The sequence below is a fragment of the Patella vulgata genome, chromosome 7, assembly GCF_932274485.2.
Source record: "Patella vulgata chromosome 7, xgPatVulg1.2, whole genome shotgun sequence".
Lineage (NCBI taxonomy): Eukaryota > Metazoa > Mollusca > Gastropoda > Patellidae > Patella > Patella vulgata.
This window is the reverse complement of record NC_065885.2, coordinates 67,216,704-67,239,225: the sequence shown is the minus strand read 5'-3', so window position 1 is coordinate 67,239,225 and position 22,522 is coordinate 67,216,704. Positions and strand designations below refer to the sequence as shown.

At 36.8% G+C, this 22,522-nt stretch overlaps 1 protein-coding gene across 1 annotated transcript; it reads right to left on the bottom strand.

Annotated features, from left to right (window-relative positions):
* Positions 1-228: 228 nt before the first annotated feature.
* Positions 229-21,630, bottom strand: LOC126827858 (transient receptor potential cation channel subfamily V member 6). The gene is made up of 16 exons (XM_050557426.2): positions 21,394-21,630; positions 20,185-20,513; positions 17,680-17,929; positions 16,851-17,009; positions 15,867-16,021; positions 14,663-14,806; positions 13,513-13,594; positions 12,732-12,847; positions 11,806-11,922; positions 9,814-9,921; positions 8,108-8,259; positions 6,694-6,803; positions 3,665-3,777; positions 2,346-2,507; positions 1,425-1,619; positions 229-360 (listed from the first exon to the last, which is right to left on the bottom strand). Exons 2-16 carry the CDS (start codon positions 20,470-20,472, stop codon positions 229-231), a joined length of 2,283 nt encoding a protein of 760 aa, XP_050413383.1. The 5' UTR covers positions 20,473-20,513; positions 21,394-21,630.
* Between the last annotated feature and the right edge of the window lie 892 nt (positions 21,631-22,522).

Genomic DNA, 22,522 nt, shown 5'->3' with positions numbered 1-22,522 from the left:
GAGGGCCTGACAAGGACAGCTGTCTAGTCCTTCGACAAAGCAGAATAGTAAGTCCTTTTATCCCATTTCATTTCTACCATTGATAACAATAAAGTGATTGATTAATTACCTTCATTTATGTTGACATCTTGAACCCAGGCGATTTGTTCCACCATGTTTGTTAGAGCTGCAGGATTATTTACCAATGAAGATGAAGAATCATCACGTTTCAGTTCCTTGGCAAACTTTTTACGATATTTCTTCACATGGAAAGGTTTCTTGCTTCCCTTCTGTTTGTGTCGTTTTAACTCTATTAGGATGGATTTCGTTACTCTCTGAAAAATATATACACAAAACATTTAGGATGGATTTCGTTACTCTCTGAATAAGATAAACAAAGACAAAACAAATCAAAGATACTATTTGTCATATGTCGGTTTGTTTTTTAATCTCGTGGAAACTACATAATTATTTACATAAAGTTACTGATTATGAATTTGGTTACATAGTATACACATAAATACTTAGTTTAAAACTTATTTTGAAATTATATAAAGCTAAAAGTTGGTATAACTTGACGTAAAACAGTTCCTGGCATTAATTGTTACTTAAAGGGTCATAAACTTTGGGTAGGTTTATACCCAACATCTAGGTTGAGCCTAGGGTGGTTTTTCTTTATGTGGATAGCTTCTAGTATCTGTCTTGGTTTTTTGTGATTTTTTTTTAATCCCTTGCAAGCTAAAACCTCTCAGTAAAAAGGCAGTAGAAAGAGTGATTTGGCAGTAAATTAGGCTGTTTCGCCTAACCCAATCAACCAGCTAAAACCAACCTGGCTTAAATTATTTTATTGCACTTTTTCGTGATCATTTATTTTAGTTTGTTTATTAACTTGAAATATATCACAAGAGTTTTTTCCCTTTACTATGGCTATGGTTTGATTCATTATTGAAACTGGTTAATCAAGACAAAATCGTCAGGCCAAAATGGTTCAATTCTGCTCAATATTTACAAAGATAGGTTGAATTAAAAAATACATGATTTGGTGTAAACAAAATTCGGCGTCCACACAAATTCGTGTTCACACAATTTGATGTTCACAAAATTTGGTGTTCACATGTTTTTGTGTTCACACGATTTTGTGTTCATGGACGTAGTTGTGCCCATATTCATAAAAAACTGCGGGGTTTAATGGCTGAATGGTAAGCACGTTCGCGCGCTGTATCATAAGGTCTGTCATTGAGTTAGCTGGAGTGGTTTCGATTCCACGGTTGTACGTGACAAGGAGTAGGGTTGCCTGTCCAACCTCGTTGGTTTTCTCTGGCTCCTCCTACTATTAAAGACCCCTACGCACAAGCAAATTATTGAAATAAAATTGAACTGTGGAGTGGACGTTTATCTCTCTCTCTCTCTCTCTCTCTCTCTCTCTCTCTCTCTCTGCAACTTACCCTCCAATTGCTTTTAGCAGCCTTTGATTGTTTAGCACTAGATTTATTTGCGGCCTTGATAACCACGAGAGCTCGACTGTTACCACCATCATCTGTTTTACTGTCAGTCGTTAAACCAATTGAATATTCTTCTTGAAACTTTAACAACTGTTTCTTTGTGAAACCTCTTTCTAATACCACCACAATTTTAGCCCACTGAAAAAAATATTAAAACATTGAATCATTTTACTTCAAATCGAACCCTTGCAAACTACAATATTATGAAATGAAATGAAATGGGGTTTAATTCCTACTGTTTTGCTCCAAACTGGGCTAATGAAGACGGGCATAAGCCATACAGTGTGCTATGACAGAAATTTTCCGGCCAGCGGTGCTACAGACTACTCTTATATCAAATTCCAACTGCCAAGAGATGTTTCCCCTGCACTCCATAGTGTACATTGGATCTCAGTTTCCGTTCCATCCGAACGACTAGACAGATGTCCTTGTCAGGTCCTCCACCACTGACAAGGGGAGGGGGGAAACCACGTCGGAATATTATGAAAGATGAACCTCTTACAGGAATATCAGTTCAAAATTTATACTACTACAATTTTAAACATCTAATTGAGAGAGGGAGCCATGGTGACTAAGTGGGTAAGACGCTAGCCCACTAGTCTGACGGTCGGGTGTTCGATTCCTGCATTGGCCGAGAAAGTTCATCCAGATGAGGTAAATTTTTCCCAACAGCAACAGTAGGATCTACGCTTATATCAAGTTCCAATTGCCATGGTATCTTTCACGTGCACGACAATGTGTACACGGGACCTCAGTTTTCTGTCCCATCTGAACAACTATACGTCCATTGTCAGGCAATCTGACAAATGGAGGAATCAGGCTGGAAAATCCTCATGAACTTTGCTTCGTAACAAGAATACTCACCTGTCTTCTCCATTCTTTTTCTGACTTGGTGTTAATATTATGGTATGTATTACCCATCATAGCTATCAACATGTTCAACAATAGAATAGGTACTAATATCATAAATAACGTAAAGATAAACTTCGTTAGACCAACATATCTCGCATAATTAAACGTCTCATACTGAAAATATCAAAATGTAACATAAATAATTATCAATTTTATCCAAACTAAAACATAGATCCTGATTTGTTTATTTTTTACTTGTCTTTACTACACTAGGTTCTGAAAGAGTTGTTATATAACAGGTGTTCTAGTTCATGCGAGGAATTAGCCAATGAAACGGACTGTTACGGCCAGTTCTTGACAAGCTCTGCACGGAACTTTGGGTAAACCCCTAGAAACGTCAACGCTGATTGATTAATCAATCAATGTCGGACGTCATAAGGTCAAAAGTAGACCATAGAGCCGCTGTCTGGACAAAATTTTCCTCATAGCCATGTCAAAGCAGAACAGTAGGACGTTAAACCCCATTTCATTTCATTTGTACCGAAAATATCAAAATAGAATCCTACTACCGCTAAATCAGGGCTTCGACCGTCGGTTATTTTTGGTAACGCACGGAAACTTTGCAAATTAAAATAATATTTCATGTTTTTTATATATGGTATGGCATTGGGAATTCATGCATCCATACCACTCTACACAACGAAATGATAATGGACTACGAAATAAAATCATTTCAGCCTTCATGCTTCAGATTTTAAACCTGTCTTAAGATGTAACATATATTTTAATGCTGCCGTCCATACACCTGTTGTCAGCTGTGTTATGCACAGACTAGTTGTAGACTGTGTTATGCACAAGACTTCAGTCAGTTTATAAATAGATCAGTGGACGATGATATCCTGATGTTATTTTAAGGGACAATAACACTCTGGCTGGCTTGAGAGTTCCAGAAAATAAAAAATAGCCTTATTCTAAGTACTAGATGTGTTGGTGTCCTACCTGTTGTGTAAATTATCCATTAAATCATATTTTACTTGTCCAGAGGGTTCAAAAATATTTTTAAATCCAAGTCACATTTAAAAAGCTTTACGTCAGGCCTATCAAATCATTTAGTTGAATTTTTCAAATTTTTTAAATTGGGTGTGTTAAGATGAAATTTGTATCATCAATTAATTGGAATATTGTAAAATAGTACAATTTGTTGACCAGAATAAAGATTGGGACATATTATTCAGTTACAACAAGAGTGGTATTGAGCCTTTAAACTTGACAACCAAACCATATGTTAGTCCCAAAGCGAATTAGTTTGTGTTGGGTGGCTCTCTATTTACCTTGAACTCGCCTAAGGTCATCTGAAACAAGTTTAAAACCGTTTCCCACGGAGTAGAAAACTTTAAAACTTCTGTACTATCAGCATTGACATCACGAAATAAAAAATAAAATCCTGGAACAGAATAAAAAACAGAATGCAATTTAACAGATCAGTAAATTTCAACAAAACATAGGTTGCCAGCCAAGTCGTCTGGACAGATCATAATGATTGCTGGCTCGCTAGCCTGGAGGTCGGGTGTTCGATCCCTGCATTGGCCAAGAAAGTTCATCCAGATTTTCCGGCGTGATTCCCTCTTGTCAGTTATGCAGGACGGACGGCCTGACAAGGACAGCTGTCTAGTTGTTCGGATGGGACGATCATAATGACTGCTGCGCCATTGCTACCATAATAAAAAAGTCTTGATAGTCTATTGTAACGTCAACCGATTAAATATCGGGAAGGATTAATCCTCTAAAGTTCACAGCCATCCGATGTTCTAGAGAGTTAATTATAGCCTTGTCATGTAAATAATAGATTATATAACATTTGAAGCAAAAAAAACCTACAAAGAGAGAGAGAGAGAAATGGGGTTTAACGTCCACTCAACACAAACTTCGTCATTTTGGGACTAACATGTGGTTTAATTTTATTTCAATAATTCGCTTGCATGTAGGGGTCTTTAGCAGTGGGAGGAAACCGGAGGACTCGGAGAAAACCCACGAGGTTGGACAGGCGACCCTACTCCTTGCCACGTACAACCGGGGATTCAAAACCACGCTAGTTGACTCAATGACAGGCTTTATGATACAGCACGCACTGGCTAACCATTCGGCCATCCAACCCCGAAAGACCTACAATTGGCAGATGTAGCTCTTGTATAATGTAGGTTTCAGTGACACTTTATAGAACATTTGAAGTAAGTATAAAGAGAAAGAGAGAGAGATATGGGGTTTAACGTCCACTCGACACAAACTAGGTCATTTCGGGACTAACATATGGTTTTAATTTTATTTACATAATTCGCTTGCGCGTAGGGGTCTTTAGCAGTGGGAGGAAACCGGAGGACCCGGAGAAAACCCATGAGGTTGGACAGGCGACCCTACTCCTTGCCACGTACAACCGGGGATTCGAAACCACGCCAGTCGACTAAATGACGACTTTATGATACAGCGCGCGCACGCTAACCATTCAGCCATCCAACCCCCGAAGTAAGTATAAAGACCTACAATGGGCAGTTGTAGCTCTTACATAACAAATCTTTAATTAAATTTGTCTTTATTTTCTTTATTTCTTATCAGATGCCAGTTATATTAAAAAACATAGGCCTCAGATTTCATGGCTTTCCCCAAATATGGGATATAACAGGAGAACTCGTAAAACAGATCCAGACTATGGAAGGATAACATTGCCAATATTATTTCAATGTTCACGGTGCAAAATACATTGATTGTATTCCGAAAGTCTGTAAATATGATGTTTCCAAATTGCCAATATGTAATATTGAACACAATAAATATCTATGACATACAGAAGTCATGGTTTTACTGAAACCAGATAATAATAAATGAAGAGGACCAGAGAAGAACGATGGAAGTCACTTTTTCAACGAACCCGAGTTAATGGCGCCATCTGGTAGCAAATTGTATAAGCTTTCTGTGGAACAATCAATTTCAGGTAAAATCCATCAGAGTCATAACTAACCAAGGCCCTTCTGAAATGCCCCCCCCCCCCCCGGACAAATACGTCCATCTTACCCTTTATTTCACCTTAATTTAGCTGAAAAGTTGAAGTCAGTTGTTGTACTGGTAATTATGATTCGTATTAAACATCATTTTGAAGTTGTAATTAAACCCACTTGTTGTTCTGTTCGCGTCAAGCATTCTCGTCCAAAAGTTTGTTTTGCCTTTTATGCGAAAAGATAAAAATGTGACATAGATCAATCTTCCTCTGGACTCTTCAAATGATTTCCACCGCTAGTTTCTAAGAATTATCGACACATCAATTTGTTCCACAGGCTACATTTAAACCCTTGGCGGACCAGATCCTCCGCGTGCCGCATGTTTGACACCCCTGTTCTACAGTATAATTTTAACAATATTGTTCATCTGTTTTTTAGACAGTACTATAGATAACAGGGCAAACTTTTATGGGGATACAATCATTGGTTTTATTTTAGAAGTACGAAGTTAAGAGAGAGGGAGAAATGGGGTTTAACATCCACTCGACACAGACTAGGTCATTTCAGGACTAACATATGGTTGAACTTTATTTCCATAATTTGTGGGAGGAAGCGGAGGACCCAGAGAAAACCCACAGGGTTGGACAGACGACCCTACTCCTTGTCACATACCACCGGGGAATGGAAGGGGAATCAAAACCACGCCAGTTGACTTGACTCAATGACAGACTTTATGATACAGCCTGCACATGCTAACCATTCAGCCATCCACCCCCCCTGGCCCTACGAGAGAGAGAGAGAGAGAGAGAGAGAGAGAGGGGTTAAATGTCCACTCGACACAGACTAGGTCATTTTGGGACTAACATATGGTTCAGTTTTATTTCAATAATTTGCTTGCGCGTAGGGGGAGGAAACCGGAGGACCTGGAGAAAACCCATGAGGTTTGACAGGCAACCCTACTCCTTGTCACGTATAACCGGGGATTTGAAACCACGCCAGTTGACTCAATGACAGGCCTTATGATACAACCTGCACGTGCTAACCATTCGGCCATCCCTCCCCCCCCCCCCCCCAACTTTCTCATAATCAAGGGAACAAGCCATCATTTTGCTGTGAACGTAAACAATGAAGCTAAGACTAGTTTGTAAACTGTTTTTTGATTGGTTCGTACAATCAAGCTACGATCAAGAGCAGATAACTTAATTAGGTGAATGAGATCACTGGGGATACCAAGAATGCATTGCCCTTGACAACGATAATAGGATACTTGTCGAAACTTTGTGGTCATTGTTTCCCCAAAAATTGTGCTCAGTTACTAAACGCCATTTAAAGATTAAGTGATTTAGATGAGTTAAACGACCACTACTCACCTTGAGTAAAACCTAATAAAAATATTAAATAAACAATTCCAAATCGTATTAAATCTTGCGTACACATCTGATAAACCATGGTTACAAAAGGTCCTGTGGTACGCATACCCCTGGAACAAACAATAACAAAACAAATCTATATAATATTAATACTATATTTACAAAAGAGAGAGAGAGAAATGGGGTTTAACGTCCACTCGACACAAACTTGGGAATTTTGGGACTAACATATGATCTTGGTGGTAGTAGCAAATATTCAAGAAAACCCACAAGGTTGGACAGGCGACCCTACTCCTTGTCACATACAACTGGAGATTCGAAACCACGCCAGTCGACTTAATGACAGGTCTTATGATACAGCACACATGTGCTAACATTTCGATCATCCAACCACCCACTATATTTACAAACAGTCAAATGATAGTGAATTGAATTCTTAGATTTTCATGCCTCAGGATGGATAGGTCCAGTAATTCAAATATTTCGATGTGATGATTGGAAAACTTTCTACATCCACTGAAGACCATATGTAGTCAACAAAATCCAGCTCAATCTGATTACAATACAGATCTATATTTCGTTTCGTTTTTTTTTTATACTTTCGATGGCCTACACTACATGAAGATCTGACCGGTTGTAGCGATAGGTCACGTCAGGTGTCATACGAGCAGCTTTTGACCTTACGACGCCAGACATTGATTGATCAATCAGCGTTGATGTTTAAAGTGGTTTACCAAAAGTTCTGTGCACCTCTTGTCACAACCTCGTCGTAACAGACCGTTTCATTGGCTAATCTCACTCATGATTCAGAACGCAGGTTATGTAACAACTCTTCCAGATAGTGTAGTAAAGGTAAGTAAAACGAAATTTTGAACAATAAAAAAAAGAAACGAAATACAATCAGATTGAATTCAGCGCCACCTATGATTATTGCTTATCTAGCGTTGATATTTTCATTTGGTTTTGTTACATATAAATAACCAAACTGGGTAAATTTTAGTGTGTATTAAACATACATTATGCAAGAGCTAAATCTGCCTATTGCAGGTCTTTCTTTAGGCCTGAAATGTTATCTAAATTATTAATTAACTTATCCAGACCATAATCAACCCTCGATGCCATCGTTAGCCTACGATATTTAGTGGATTGGAATACATTTTTTGAAAAATAATTAAACGTAAAAATGGATAATCGAGACTGTTTTTTATCATTCCGACTTTAGTAATGATGATCGAGACTAGCCTAAAATTCAAAAGCTAATATCTCGGTTCAGAGTGGAACAATTTGACTGAAATGTTCAGCATATTCTATTTACATTATCTAGTTTTTAACTATGATAGCGAGAACTGTCAACTCTTAATCTACATCTTACATAATGTATATCTAAGTAACAACGGTACAAAGTTTTACTCACCGAGCAAAGAATAGGAGGTAGAAGAAAGCCCCTGGTACAGCAATGGTCAATAATGTATCTTCTACATCATGTAATTTAAAGACACGGAATGGTACACAAAATAATATCAACAAACATGATATTAAATAAATAGTTTGATCCACGGCATGTTTCTATAATAAACAAACACAATAATAAATAGGGAGCTCCAGTGGCTCGGGGAGTAAGATATCAGCGTGCACGTAAAAGATCCCTTGGCAGTTGGAATTCGATACAAGAGTAGGCCGTAGAGCCTAAAAATTTTATTCTGAAATGTTAAAGCTATTGAATTGAAAATAGTACAAGTAGTTAGGAAATGTAATAAACAAGGGAAAACTAGCATTAAAAAAAAAGTTGTTGCCAGGGTAACACATTTTTTGGGGAAAAAATTATGATAAACGTAGGTACACTATATCTCTGTAACTAATTAAGATATCTTCGCCAAATTTGCAGGATATATAAACTAATATCTACCACAGAATCAGACAGAAAGCAATTTCAATTATCATTAATATTTCAAAAGTTTTCAAAATATTTTTTTTTTTTTTTTTTTAATGCTAGTTTTCCCTTGTTTATTACATTCCTAACTACTTGTGCCATCTTCAATTCACTAGCTTTAGAATTTCAGAAAGCATTTTTCGGGTAGCCTCACCCCTTAACAGACTGTGCATACACCATACAGTGTGCCATGAGGACAGTTTGCTGGACAATTCATGTTTTTGTGTACATGCACACCATAAGTACATAATATCCAATTTATTAGACGCAACTTAATTAAACTCCCTTCCTCTGCTTTTTTTTATTGCAGTTCTGTGTTCAAGAGACCTTTTTTGGATGAAAAGGGAATATAAAGAGAGAAAAAGAGAGAGAGAGAGAAATGGGGTTTAACGTCCACTCGACACAAACTAGGTCATTTCGGGACTAACATATGGTTCAATTTTATTTCAATAATTCGCTTGGGCGTAGGGGTCTTTAGCAGTGGGAGGAAACCGGAGGACCCGAAGAAAACCCACGAGGTTGGACAGGCGACCCTACTCCTTGTCACGTACAACCAGGGATTCGAAACCACGCCAGTTGACTCAATGACAGGCCGTACGATACAGCAAGCACATGCTAACCATTCGGCCACCCAACCCCCCTATAAAGAGAGAAAGAGAAATGGGGTTTAACATCCACTCTATACAAACTACATTATTTCAGGACTAACATATGGTTCAATTTTACAATAGCACGCAGGGATCTTTAGAAGTGGGAGGAAATGAAAACACCAGGGAAAAACCCTATTCCTTGTCACGTGCAAGCAGGAATAGACAAATACAGTGTTTTGTAGGAGTGCTATTTATGGAGACAGTTTTTCAGAATTAGGGATTGGTTGATTAGGGATTGGTTGATTAGGGATTGGTTGATTAGGGATTGGTTGATTAGGGATTGGTTGATTAGGGATTGGTTGATTAGGGATTGGTTGATTAGTATTTTAGAGCACAGACAAGATTATGATTTGTAATCGATGTGATAGAAACATTGAATAGTCTAACTGTACACAAATAAACAAACAAATTAAATGTATAAATAATAAAAAACTGATAAAGTTTTTTACGCCATACTTAAACAATTTACACCATACTTGCACAATAAACGCCACACTTATACAAACTACGCCATACTTATACAATCTACGCCATACTTACACAATTTTTAAAGAATGAAGAAACCCCAAGAGCACCAATTTCTTTAACTTCAACAGCTATAGACGCAATACACAAAATACAGGTAAATATTTCAGCCACAACACGCACCTGGGGATACAAATATAAAACATTAAAATAATGATGTGTCATTTACATTTTACACTAAAATAACTAATTCCTCATAGCTTAATCTCGGTTAATATGTATTCAAATTGAATATAGAAGATTTATTTAAAGGGACTATCCTGATTTCAAGGGAGTCTCAAAAATAAAAGTCGGAGTACGTATGAAATTTAAGCACCAAAATATAGAGGAATGGTGTATTTACCTTATATCAAAATTCCAGCTCAAAATATTGAGTCGTTTGGACATGAACGTCAAAACTGCTTATCCGGACACGTAACCCTTTTAAGATTTCGGGTCAGTTTTTTCGTTGGGTGACCTGATAATCGTTGGGTGACCTGATAATCGATTCCCGTTCCTTGAGAGGTCTATATAGTGAATGACCCATGTACTCTACTTGATAACGAAAGGCAAATTTCACCTACACATTATTTTTATAAAATAAAAGTCTAGTTTTATCCAGATATCGCATAATACAGCTTGGGACACCAGTCTCCATTTCCAGATGAAGACTGGTGGGTTTAAGTTGTTTGAAAACTTATCAAAAATAGTGAGTTAGTTGCTCGGCCCTTAGCTAGAGGAATTTAAGGGATTTTAACACAAAATTAAGCAGTTTGATTCTCCAAATAATATCGAGATTAGCCCTTTAAGATAACAAAATCACAATATTATATCCCAGGCTTGGATTTAAAATAGGCCTATGATTTCTGTTCACCTATACCAAACTGATGGCAGGTTAATTACATATATAGATCAATGAGATTTCAATTCAACATAACTTTGTAAATAGGCCTATCATTTCTGTTTGCCCACATCAAACTGCCGACAGCTTTATTACATAGGAAGCAGCACAGATCAATGAAGTAAAGAAATTTCAATTAATCATAAATATTGAATGTCATTCAACCATTTTTTGGACTGATATTCATTACAGAGATTCATCTTTCACAATATTGTAGTTTTCCATAGCGTTAACTTTGTAAATATTGAATGTAATTGAACCATTTATTTACCATTAGAGAATACCTCGTTCACAATATTGTAGTTTACACAGAGATTCCTATAGCGCTAAATGATGCAATGAGAATTTAAAGTAGATGTTGCCATCAGGAACTAAGAGCGAACGAAAGGTTCACGTACTCTCCCAAGCTTTTATTTGAAGTTGAGTGAACATCACAGACTACAGAGTCTACAGTTTATATACCAGTCATTGACTTGTAACATGTCTACACAGTTTATACACCAGTCATTGACTTGTAACATGTCTACACAGTTTATACACCAGTCATTGACTTGTAACATGTCTACACAGTTTATACACCAGTCATTAACTTGTAACATGTCTACACAGTTTATACACCAGTCATTGACTTGTAACATGTCTACACAGTTTATACACCAGTCATTGACTTGTAACATGTCTACACAGTTTATACACCAGTCATTGACTTGTAACATGTCTACACAGTTTATACACCAGTCATTGACTTGTAACATGTCTACACAGTTTATACACCAGTCATTGACTTGTAACATGTCTATAGCGTGAAGAATAACAATAGAAATTTACTACAATACAATCAAGATTCTTTTGTTGTATGAGATGAGCTGGAGAGAGAGAGAAACAGGGTTTAACGTCCACTCGACACAAACTAGGTCATTTTAGGACTAACACATGGTTCAATTTTATTTCCATAATTTGCTTATGCGTAGGGGTCTTTAGCAGTGGGAGAAAACCCTTGAGGTTGGACAGGTGACCCTTCTCCTTGTCATGTACAACCGGGGAATCGAAGTCCCCGTCAGTGGACTCAATGACAGACTTTATGATACAGCGTTGTATAAGAGACTTTTTTTCAATTTGATACTCACAATATCTTTTGATCCTGAGATGATTAGTAGACTCATCCGACTGGGACGAGTATAAATAGCAACACTTATAAGGGCAAGATGAATAAAGGCAATTAGAAGTCGTAACAAAAAACGAGACTGAAAATAAATAAAAAATATATATCAAAATATGATTGAAATACTTTCTTTTCAATTTGAGCACTTATATCTAACAAATTAACTGCAATATTATTGCATCAGGCATACAGAAGCCAATCGTACAATATTGGGCAGACAGAAGCCAATTGTACACCATCACAAGTGTATTCAGGAATTTGTGTAGGGGGTTGGCCAAGGTAAAGAAACAAAGTTGAGATTGACGCAGCGGGGTAAGTCCAAGGTGAAGACATCAAGTTTGGAGTGGTGGTAGAGGGAAAGTGGAGGGGGTCCAAGGTGGAGAACTTCAAGTTTAGCATGGCAGGTTGTTAAAGGTGAAGACAATGTCAAGTTTAGCTTGAGGTTATTACCTGAGACAGCAGAAACCCTGGGACAATATTCTGCACATATAGGATTAGAGTGGAATGATGTCAAAATGGAGGCAATGCTTCACACGTTTGATGTTATTTCGAAGAATGTATGAGAATAAAATATGCCTCCAAGAGTATGGAACTATCCAGATCATCCCCCCCCCCCCCCCCCGCCCCATCCTGACACACACCTGAACATGGTAGTCGTATACAGCCATATTAATTCAGTATGACATAATGTAATGGATATTTTGCCCAGGCAGCGGCGCTATGACCTACGGTTATTTCAGTTTCCACCGCACATGGGGCCCAAGTTTTTCATAGCACATTTAAGACTAGATTTGTCTTTCTCAGGCCTTCCATCATGCACCGCCAGACTGGAACTTTCTCTGAGTCACTGTGGCTCCCAGTAACATCATAAATTATTTTGTTTCGCCTTACCCGAGCAAATGTTTTCCATTTTTCATCGAGCAGCTGCCTCATAACACCACCCTGTAACATATCTAAATGTTCATCAGTCTTTCCATCTACGATTATCATTAAAGCTGAATTCCAATCTAAAAATATACACAAAAATAAAACCTGGTTTATCTTGCAGGATCAGATTCAGCTTCAGGGAACAAAGTCATCATGAAAATTGTTCAACATGTTTAGCATAGAACTTTTATTACAAATTATAAGTTAGAGGGGAGTAAAATGAAAAAAATGAAATGGAGTTTAACATCCTACTGTTCTGCTCCTAACCTGGGCTAATGAAGACGGGCATATGCCATACAGTGTGCTGTGAGGGAAATTTTGCCCGGGCAGCGGCGCTATGGCCCTACTCTTATATCGAATTCCAACTGCCAAGGGATCTTTTACGTGCATGCCAATGTGTACACGGGACCTCGGTTTTCCGTCACATCCAAACTAGGTTATTTCGGGACTAACATTTTATTTCAATAATTTTATTGCGGGTAGGGGTCTTTAGCTGTGGGAGGAAACCGGAGGACCCGGAGAAAACCCACGAGGTTGGACTGGCGAGCCTACTCCTTGTCACGTACAACCGGGGAATCGAAAACACATCAGTTGACTCAATGATAGACCTTATGATACAGCGCGAACGTGCTAACCATTCAGCAATCCAACCCCCGAAAAGTCCAAATAAACAGCTTTAATCCTAAACCAACATATTTCTAAGAATAATAAATTAAAAATTTGTTGAATAATAATAAAAACTTACTGGCTCGACCGTATGGACCAATAGAATCTAAAGCTTGTATTGGATACATTGAACAGGTAATGTTACTATACTTCCACATATCCTACAATAATATCATACAATAATTACAAAATATACACAATTACAGCATAATATACACAATTACAACATGATATACACAATTGCAAAATAACATACACAATTACAACACAATATCACCCAATTATTACCAAATAATATACACAATTGCAAAATATACACAATAACATCATTAAAAAATTACAAAATATAAGCTGAGTTGTTGTGTTTGTGTCCCAAAAATTTACTAAACATATGTAACAGTCGAACCGAAGGACGAACGAATTCATTTTAAAGATGCAATATGTAAGATTTAAATAAAGAGTTGATCGTTCTTGCTATAATAGTTCAAAAACAGATAATTCAAAATTAGTATATTGAAAATTTCATTCAAAATACTTTATTCTTAGCAAAGTTATGACTGTTGGCGTGGATTGTTTATTATGCTAGCAACGGTAACTGACAATCAAGGCTAAGTCTTGATTATCCATTCTATCTGACAGGCATCCTACCTAATTCATTTAAATCTTAGTCATCCGAGTTGATTATAGTCTTGTCATGTGCACAAATGTCTAAATAATTGTTTATATAACATTTGAAGCCAAAATAAAGACGTGCAATATTAGGTCTTAAATAATGCATCTTTAATACAAGGGCCATAACTAATGTCTGACTAATAAAATCAACAAAATTTATCAAAATAAGAGAGAGAGAGAGAGAGAAACTAGCTTATTTCGAGACTAACATATGGTTCAATTTGATTTCAATAATTCGCTTGCGCGAAGGGGTCTTTAATTAGCAGGGGTAGGAAACCGGGGACCCAGAGAAAACCCACAAGGTTGGACAGGTGGCCCTTCTCCTTGTCACGTACAACCAGGGAATCAAAATCACACCAGTTGACTCAATGACAGACCTTATGATACAGCGCGAACGTGCTAACCATTCGGCCATCCAACCACCCTTATATAAATATGAAAAATATTTGATGATAAACGTAGTCTGTAGAGTGTTGCCAAGACACAATTGACTGGCAGACGGACAGGGGCAACAGCAATATACAACCCCCTGTCAATGTAGGTGTATAAAAACTTACTATACTATTTAATTCAAGCATTTCTAGAAAAATTTGATGTCGTCCTAGTTTACTGGCTAATGTTAGTGGAGTTAAATTAGCTTTGTTCTGAATTTCTGTCTTGGCTTTCTTCTTGTGATGTTGAACAGCGTATTTATACATTCTCTACAATAGATACAGATATAAATAGAAACGAGGTTTAACATCTTCTCTGGTCTTCATTAACCTGCTTGGTACAGACTAGTAGGACATATAGAAGGGAACCTTAGAGAAGAGAAATAAATGAAATGAAAATGAAATGGAGTTTAACGTCCTACTGTTCTGCTCCTAACCTGGGCTAATGAAGACGGGCATACGCCATACAGTGTGCTATGAGGGAAATTTTGCCCAGGCAGCGGCTCTATGGCCTACTCTTATATCGAATTCCAACTGCCAAGGGATCTTTTACGTGCACGCCAATGCGTATACGGGACCTCGGTTTTTCGTCCCATCCGAACGACTAGACAGCTTTCCTTGTCAGCCCCTCCGTCCTGCATCACTGACAAGGGAGAACCACGCCGGAAAATCTGGATGAACTTTCTCGGCCAATGCAGGGATCGAACACCCGACCTCCAGGCTAGCGAGCTAGCGTCTTACCCACTTAGCCACGTGATCCCCCCTTAGAGAAGAGAAGTATCATCTTATCAAACAAAGAAAAACTGTTCATAACGGTATAAATTGTCACCAGAGCTAATTTATATAATGAATATAATTCATCTAATAAATATAACTGATATAATGAATATAACTGATATAATAAATATAATTAAGATAATGAATATAATTTAGATAATAGAAGGAATAGAATTAAGATAATCAATAGAATTAATAGAATAATTAAGATAATGACTATAATATAATTAAGATAATAGAAGGAATAGAATTAAGATAATAGAAGGAATAGAATTAAGATAATAGAAGGAATAGAATTAAGATAACAGAATGAAGATAATCAATAGAATGAAGATAATCAATAGAATGAAGATAATCAATATAATGAAGATAATCAATATAATGAAGATAATCAATAGAATGAAGATAATCAATAGAATGAAGATAATCAATAGAATGAAGATAATCAATATAATGAAGATAATCAATAGAATGAAGATGATGATTAGAATAAAAATAAGATAATTAAAAATGAATAGTGAGTTTTGTTGCAACATAAAGTAATGTAACATACCGGTTGATTGGCTATAACCACCATATGTAGAACAGTATTACCAAATGAATCTTGTTTATTGGGATCTGCTCCATGATCAATTAAATAATCGTATATTTCCTGGTGATTTAAACATGCAGCGAACGCCAGCGGATATTCACCATAATACGCATAACCTAAAATAATACATCATATAAATATCAAATTAACACATTAAAGATAGGTTCCAGCGTACAAACTGGGTGATTTAATGGTATATATGGACCAAAAACATATTCAAACTAATTAATTTGTCATAATTATGCTACAAATCCTTCTCAAACATTGTAATTGCGAAGGAATGCCCTGCTATTAAAATTCGATCAAACCAGGTCATGTTTACGTCACGTCTTGGGAGTCAGAGGAGAATTCATTGCATACATAAGACGATGTTGTCTTTAATTGCTTACTATTTATTACAAATATCGAATCCTAATTAAATTCTCGGATTATCCACTACCCGCATCTTTTTCCGTCATTTTTATCTCAGAAAGTATTGTACGTCTAACTCTTCATAAAGTTTATCAACTTGTACATCAAGCGCTCAATGTTCGCTTGTGACCTTTGACATCACGCGTGCAGAAGTCCCTAATCGTCGGGCTGTTGATTACGGGAACCCTTACATTTTTGTCCTGTATAAGCTCCATGAGTGTTTTTCGGGGAATCCAGTATTTTTCTAGTAAGATTGGATATCTCTACTTTCCAAATATACCAAAATTGCCATACTTTTATTGGAAATAAGCACCCGATAAATACTTTTCTGAGAACCCATCTTTAAACACTAACTGTCCTAAACTACTACTAGTTCTCGTGCCTCAAATCATTTCATTTAAACAAGTTTATTAGCCTACTATAAAAAGATTGGATAAAAGTTACGTAAACTTACGAAACATTTTTTTTATTAAGTACATGAAATTATTCAAGATAACACTGTGAAGAATTCTCATTTTATATAATCATCCCCACCTTCATAGTTCGTTTGATTGGCATTTTTTCCCGCTTTTACGTCTTCTGGCAAGAAGAATTGGCCTGTTGCTCGTTGATTTACGTCTGCACCGTTTGCTACTAGCATCTTGACCGCGTCTATATCGCCATACACCACAGCGATATGCAGACAACTTTCACCTACAATAACAAAAAATAATCTACAATTCTCAAACAATCTGATTAAAATACAGATCTATATTTTGTTTTCGTTTTTTATACTTTTGATGGCCTACACTACATGAAGATCTGACCGGTTGTAGTGATAGCTTGCGTCAGAGGTCACACGAGTGGCTTTTGACCCTATGACGTCAGACATTGATTAATCAGCCAGCGCTGACGTTTCTAGTGGTTTACCCACAGTTCCGTGCACAGTACGCCAAGAACTCGCTGTAACAGACCACTTCATTGACTAATCCCTCACATTAACCAGAACGTGGCTTATATAACAACTCTTCCAGATCCTAGTGTAGTGAAGATCAGTAAAACGAAATTTTGAACTATAAAATATGAAACGAAACAGGATCTGTGTTTTAATCAGAAAATATTAGAAAATATTGACTTGTACCTCATTTTTTATTTTTAGTAATCATAAATGTTATTCAGAATACATCATGCGTTATAAGAAATATTTGTAGTTTAATTCTATTTAAGGGAATGGAAGGTTATCGACCCTATTTTCTGAAGCTAACAATGACTTCTGGTGACATAATTCTGGCCTTGTTAACCCCAATAAAAATGGCCAGCAGACGAAATATTTAATCAGAAGCCCTATTGCCACCGAATACTGACTTCCATCTCAAATTCTTACCATAATATTCCCTGCCTTCGTAAATATCCAGGGACATTTTAGGGTACAGCGATAAAAATATCTTGGCAACTTCAGAATGCTCCGGGGTTCCCATGAGGTAGCATAGATGAAATGGAGTCTCTCCAACAGCGCCACGCTTATCAAGAATCCAGCATGCATCGTGTTGTGTAAAGGAACTGTATTTATCAAGTTCAAAAGTGTTCAGTTGGTCATTTGTAATTTTACTGATGCTGTTTGATATCGACTTCTCCTGAAATACATAAAAATAAACAGCTAACTTTATTCAACAGCATCCTGTGTCTTCGGCATGTTTGCTTAAACAAAATCAGCCCCTAAAACAAAAATCAACCCCTAAAACAAAATCAACCCCTAAAACAAAATCAACCCCTAAAACAAAATCAAACATTAAAGATACATTATTCAAGAGTAGGGCTGAGTAAAATATCGATATAAATCGACAGTATTGATTGGACGGCCCAGAAAAGCACTATCGATAGCGGTGGGTTACTATCGATTATCGCTCTTCGTCTATTTTTCTTGCGTCTGAAATGTCAATGTTTTCTTTCAGTTAATCATAATACACCGCTCACTTTAATTACTATCAAGTATCAATGTAACACATAACAAAATTGTGACTGCTTATTGAACAGCCGTTTTCATAAATTCACTCTCATTGAAACGTTACTTTAGTTTTGAAGAAATTATTGTTGAATATCGCTAAATCGGAGATACCCGGATGTGTAAATAAAGTTAGAGTTATTTCCCTTTGCAAGCTTCAGAATTCGTCTGCCATATTGATATTTTCGCGCGCACGTACGCAATGTTTTGAATCGGAACAAGTTCATTTTGGTCCCTTAAAATAATTATTTACGATATTTCTTCATTCGGAACCACGGCTGCGTTATTTTAATAATAAACAACATCAATTTACGTATATATACGAGATATAACAAGTTTTATTAATGTTTTCCAAATAAATCTCCTTAGACATGAGCAACGATCTTTCGCAACTTCGTATGGTTTTGAACTTTGAACTTACACTGTGTCCAGTCTTGATGACGATCGTGAAAATAAGTTTGTTTTCGATACTATCGATTATCGACTGACATTTCATTGCCGATTATCGATAGTAAAAATCACTATCGATACCCACCCCTATTCAAGAGCTAGATTTGCCTATTGCAGGTCTTTCTGTAGGCCTGAAATGTTATATGAATTATTAATTAGACATTACATTTATTAACTTATCCAGACCATAATCAACTCTCGATGGGATATGATAGTCAAGATTTTAACTAGATTAGAACGGTTCGGTCTTTTAATGATTTAATTTATAAATGGGGAAGCAAGGGTAAGCTTCGAATATAACAGTTGGCCTACCGTGGTTACGATAATAAACAATCAATGTAGACATATTGTTAAAACTACAAACAGTGATAACTTGGCTCAGAATAGAGTAAATTAAATGAAATTTTCAATGTATTCATTTTGCATTATCTATTTATATATTTATAAACCATTAATAGTATTATAGCAAGAACGACGAGCTCTTCATCTAATTCTTACATAACGTATCTTTAAACTCAAGATTTTCTAATAAAAAATAAAATCAATCATAGAGACACGGACAAAATGAAATGGAGTTTAACATACTACTTTTCTGCACTGACCGGGATAATGAAGACGGCCATATGCAATGCCATGTTCTATGAGGGAAATTTCGCATGGACAGCAGCGCTACAGCCTACTCTTATATCAAATTCCAAGTACCAAGGGATTTTTTACGTACACGTCAATGTGTACACAGGACCTCGGTTTTTCATCCCATCCGAACGACTATACATTGTCTTTTGTCAGGCCCTCAGTCCTGCACTACTGACAAGCGGGAACTATGCAGGAAAATCCAGATGCACTTTCTCTGTCAACATAGAGATCGAACACGGGACCTCCCGGTTAGCAAGCCACACCTTATTCACGGATGGAAGGAAGTCATTTCAATATTCTTTCCTAACTTCCATTTGGCTCAGATGAAATTTCTGACAGTGAAAAGTAGGTGACAGGACCCAATCCAGTACAGGTCTAGTCATTTGGATGGGACGAAAAAAAACACAAGGTACTGTTTACATATTGGTGGGCATGAATTCATAAAAAAGTATAGCTTGTAGCGCAAGCTGTTTGGGCAAAATTTCCCTCAAGGCACAGTGAGAAAAATGGGGTTTACGTCCACTTGACACAAACTAGGTCATTTCGGGACAAAAATACAGTTCAATTTTATTTCAATAATTTGCTTGCGCGTAGGGGTCTTTAGCAGTGGAAGGAAACTGGAGGACTCAAAGAAAACGCATGAAGTTTGACAGGCGATCTTACTCCTTGTCACTCTACTTAATTCAATGACAGACCCTATGATGCAATGCGCAGACGTTAAACATTCGACCATCCAACCCCCGCAGAGAAAGAGAAAGTTTGTACACTATTTTATGTACGGTAGTATAATATTCGACCTACCTTTAAATCCGTCTTGCCTTCAGCTTTGTTAAACCATTTCACGTATTCTAACTTCGTTATTGTTGAACTACCACCATTTTTATACAGATAATACGGTTCTATTTCCTTACGTATAGTCTCGATCACCTTGTCTCTTCCTTCTTCTTTATATTCTGTGATCAATCGTCCAGTCTTATCGATACTAACAAATTTATAAATTGGGTTATCCTTGACAGCTTTGTTTTGCGCTTTCCATGCCGAATCTGGATCGTTGTCATAGTGATGTCTTCGATTGATTTTGTTTCCCATGATCCTCTTTTTCAAAACCTTAAATCAGCCATTTTTAACAACTGTTGTATTAACATGAAAAAGAAGACAAACTAAAATGGAGAGAGAGAGAGTTAACGTCCGTAGCGCTTAGGGGTCTTTAGCAGTGGGGGAAAACCAAAGAGGTTGGACAGGCGACCCTACTCCTTGTCATGTACAACCAGATCGTGTACCGGTACCATAATGCGTTTCAGTGCTATTTGTAATAAGGGACTAGAAAAACGAGGCTAGGCAAATTCCACAAGTCATGTTAAACGGTGACGCTATATTCTTATCTGGAGAGCATGCCCAATAAATACTATCGGCGTAGACTGGAATAACCAGAAGCTAGAGATTGAAATTCGATTGAGAATACTGGCGTATGTCGGGGAACCTAACTATTAGAAATTACAGTAAAAAAGAAACGAATGAATGTAAATCAATTTATATACATTCATATTACATTATTGTATGCGTTGCGACCCATTTGTGTCAATTTCTAGGTCCCAAATATTAGCGACTTAGCTCCTTAAGTACAACTTTAAACTAGGTTTCTTTCAATTCATAGAATGAGAAACCTAAATAATGTGTAAACTAATTTTCTTATATCAATAATATAGGCTACTATATCTACTTTTAATAAGGTAGGCCTATCTATTCTCTCCACCATCCCTGTACTAGCTATCTCGAAAAATAAAAAAAACACACTCTCACCATATTTATCAGTCGATCTACCGGTAGGTGTCAATGAATGAACGTCGTTATATCGTGTCCGGATTATTGCCATCAATCAATGAAATCAACCATTCATAGCTATTATTTTGAATAAAATGGGTTTCACGTGTAACTTACAATCTATGTTAAGTTGAGGAAATAAATACAAGAAAGTTATTTCATCCTATATAAATAAAACAATAATCTTACCTATTTAATTAGCTAAACGTCTTAATCGACAGCCATCTTGTATTTAGAGGGTGTCACGTGATCCGTTGTTATCGTAAACAAACAAAACGATCAATTTATTTCCTCTGTTCTTGTTATGATAATAAACGCACTAAATGTTTAGACGAATTTTCCAAAGCCATCAGTAATTCAACCCATTTCACATTAATTACTACCTGTACGAACCATGTTGCTTTCTTTAAACATTCCTGTTTTGTGACTTTTAAATGATTTAATCGTACTTTTTAGTTTATTGGACAGTCCATACAACGGGACAGCCGTTTAAAGGGGCATAATTCGCTTATTATTAATTAGGGATCAGACTACGATATGGCTAGCTGGAATTATATGAGTTATATACACACTTTTACCCCCTCTTCTTTTACTGTTTTGTTTATCGCAATATTCTGATGGTTCGGACGTTTTTTAATTGTTGGCAATATATCACAGATTCTGATTTGCCTATCGATGGATTTCAACAAAACACTTTTAAAAATCCCTTGTCGGCAAAATCGTCGTCGGTGTAATACCCTTCAAATTTCAAATTTCGCTAACCAGTGAAATGAAATGGGGTTTAACGTCCTACTGTTCTGCTCCCACTGGGTTAATGAGGATGGGCATACGCCACACAGTGTGCTATGAGAGAAATTTTGCCCGGACAGCGGCGCTACGGCCCACTCTTATATCAAATTACAACTGCAAAGGGAATTTTTACGTGCACGTAAATGTATACACTGGACCTCTTTTTTTCAACCCAACCGAACGACTAGACAGCTGTCTTTGCCAGGCCCTCCGTCCAGCACCACTGACAAGGGGAAACCACGCCGGAAAATCCCAATGAACTTTCTCGCCCTAACAACGGGTTACGATTATCGAAAAATTTCCCTTTCCTTGAATTTATTAATAAACCAAGGCTATGATCGTTTCACGTTTGTCATATTACGTCATTTCCCCCTTCCATTGATGTAATGCGGTCATGTGACTATCATTATAGGATTTTAAACTCTCTAAAACCGATAAATGTGAGATAATTATATATTTATAGATTAATTTCTAATTAAGTAATTGTATTACTTAGTCTATATCTCAAAATTATCCAGGTGTGGGTGGG

Bases quoted from the DNA above. Each gene is read 5' to 3' on its own strand.
- LOC126827858 (XM_050557426.2), bottom strand. From the start codon at position 20,472: ATGGGAAACAAAATCAATCGAAGACATCACTATGACAACGATCCAGAT. The intron at 14,807-15,866 runs GTATGTTACATT...TATCTATTGTAG, and splicing joins TGGTTATAGCCAATCAACCG to AGAATGTATAAATACGCTGT. The intron at 12,848-13,512 runs GTAAGTTTTTAT...GTATATTTTTAG, and splicing joins TGGTCCATACGGTCGAGCCA to ATTGGAATTCAGCTTTAATG.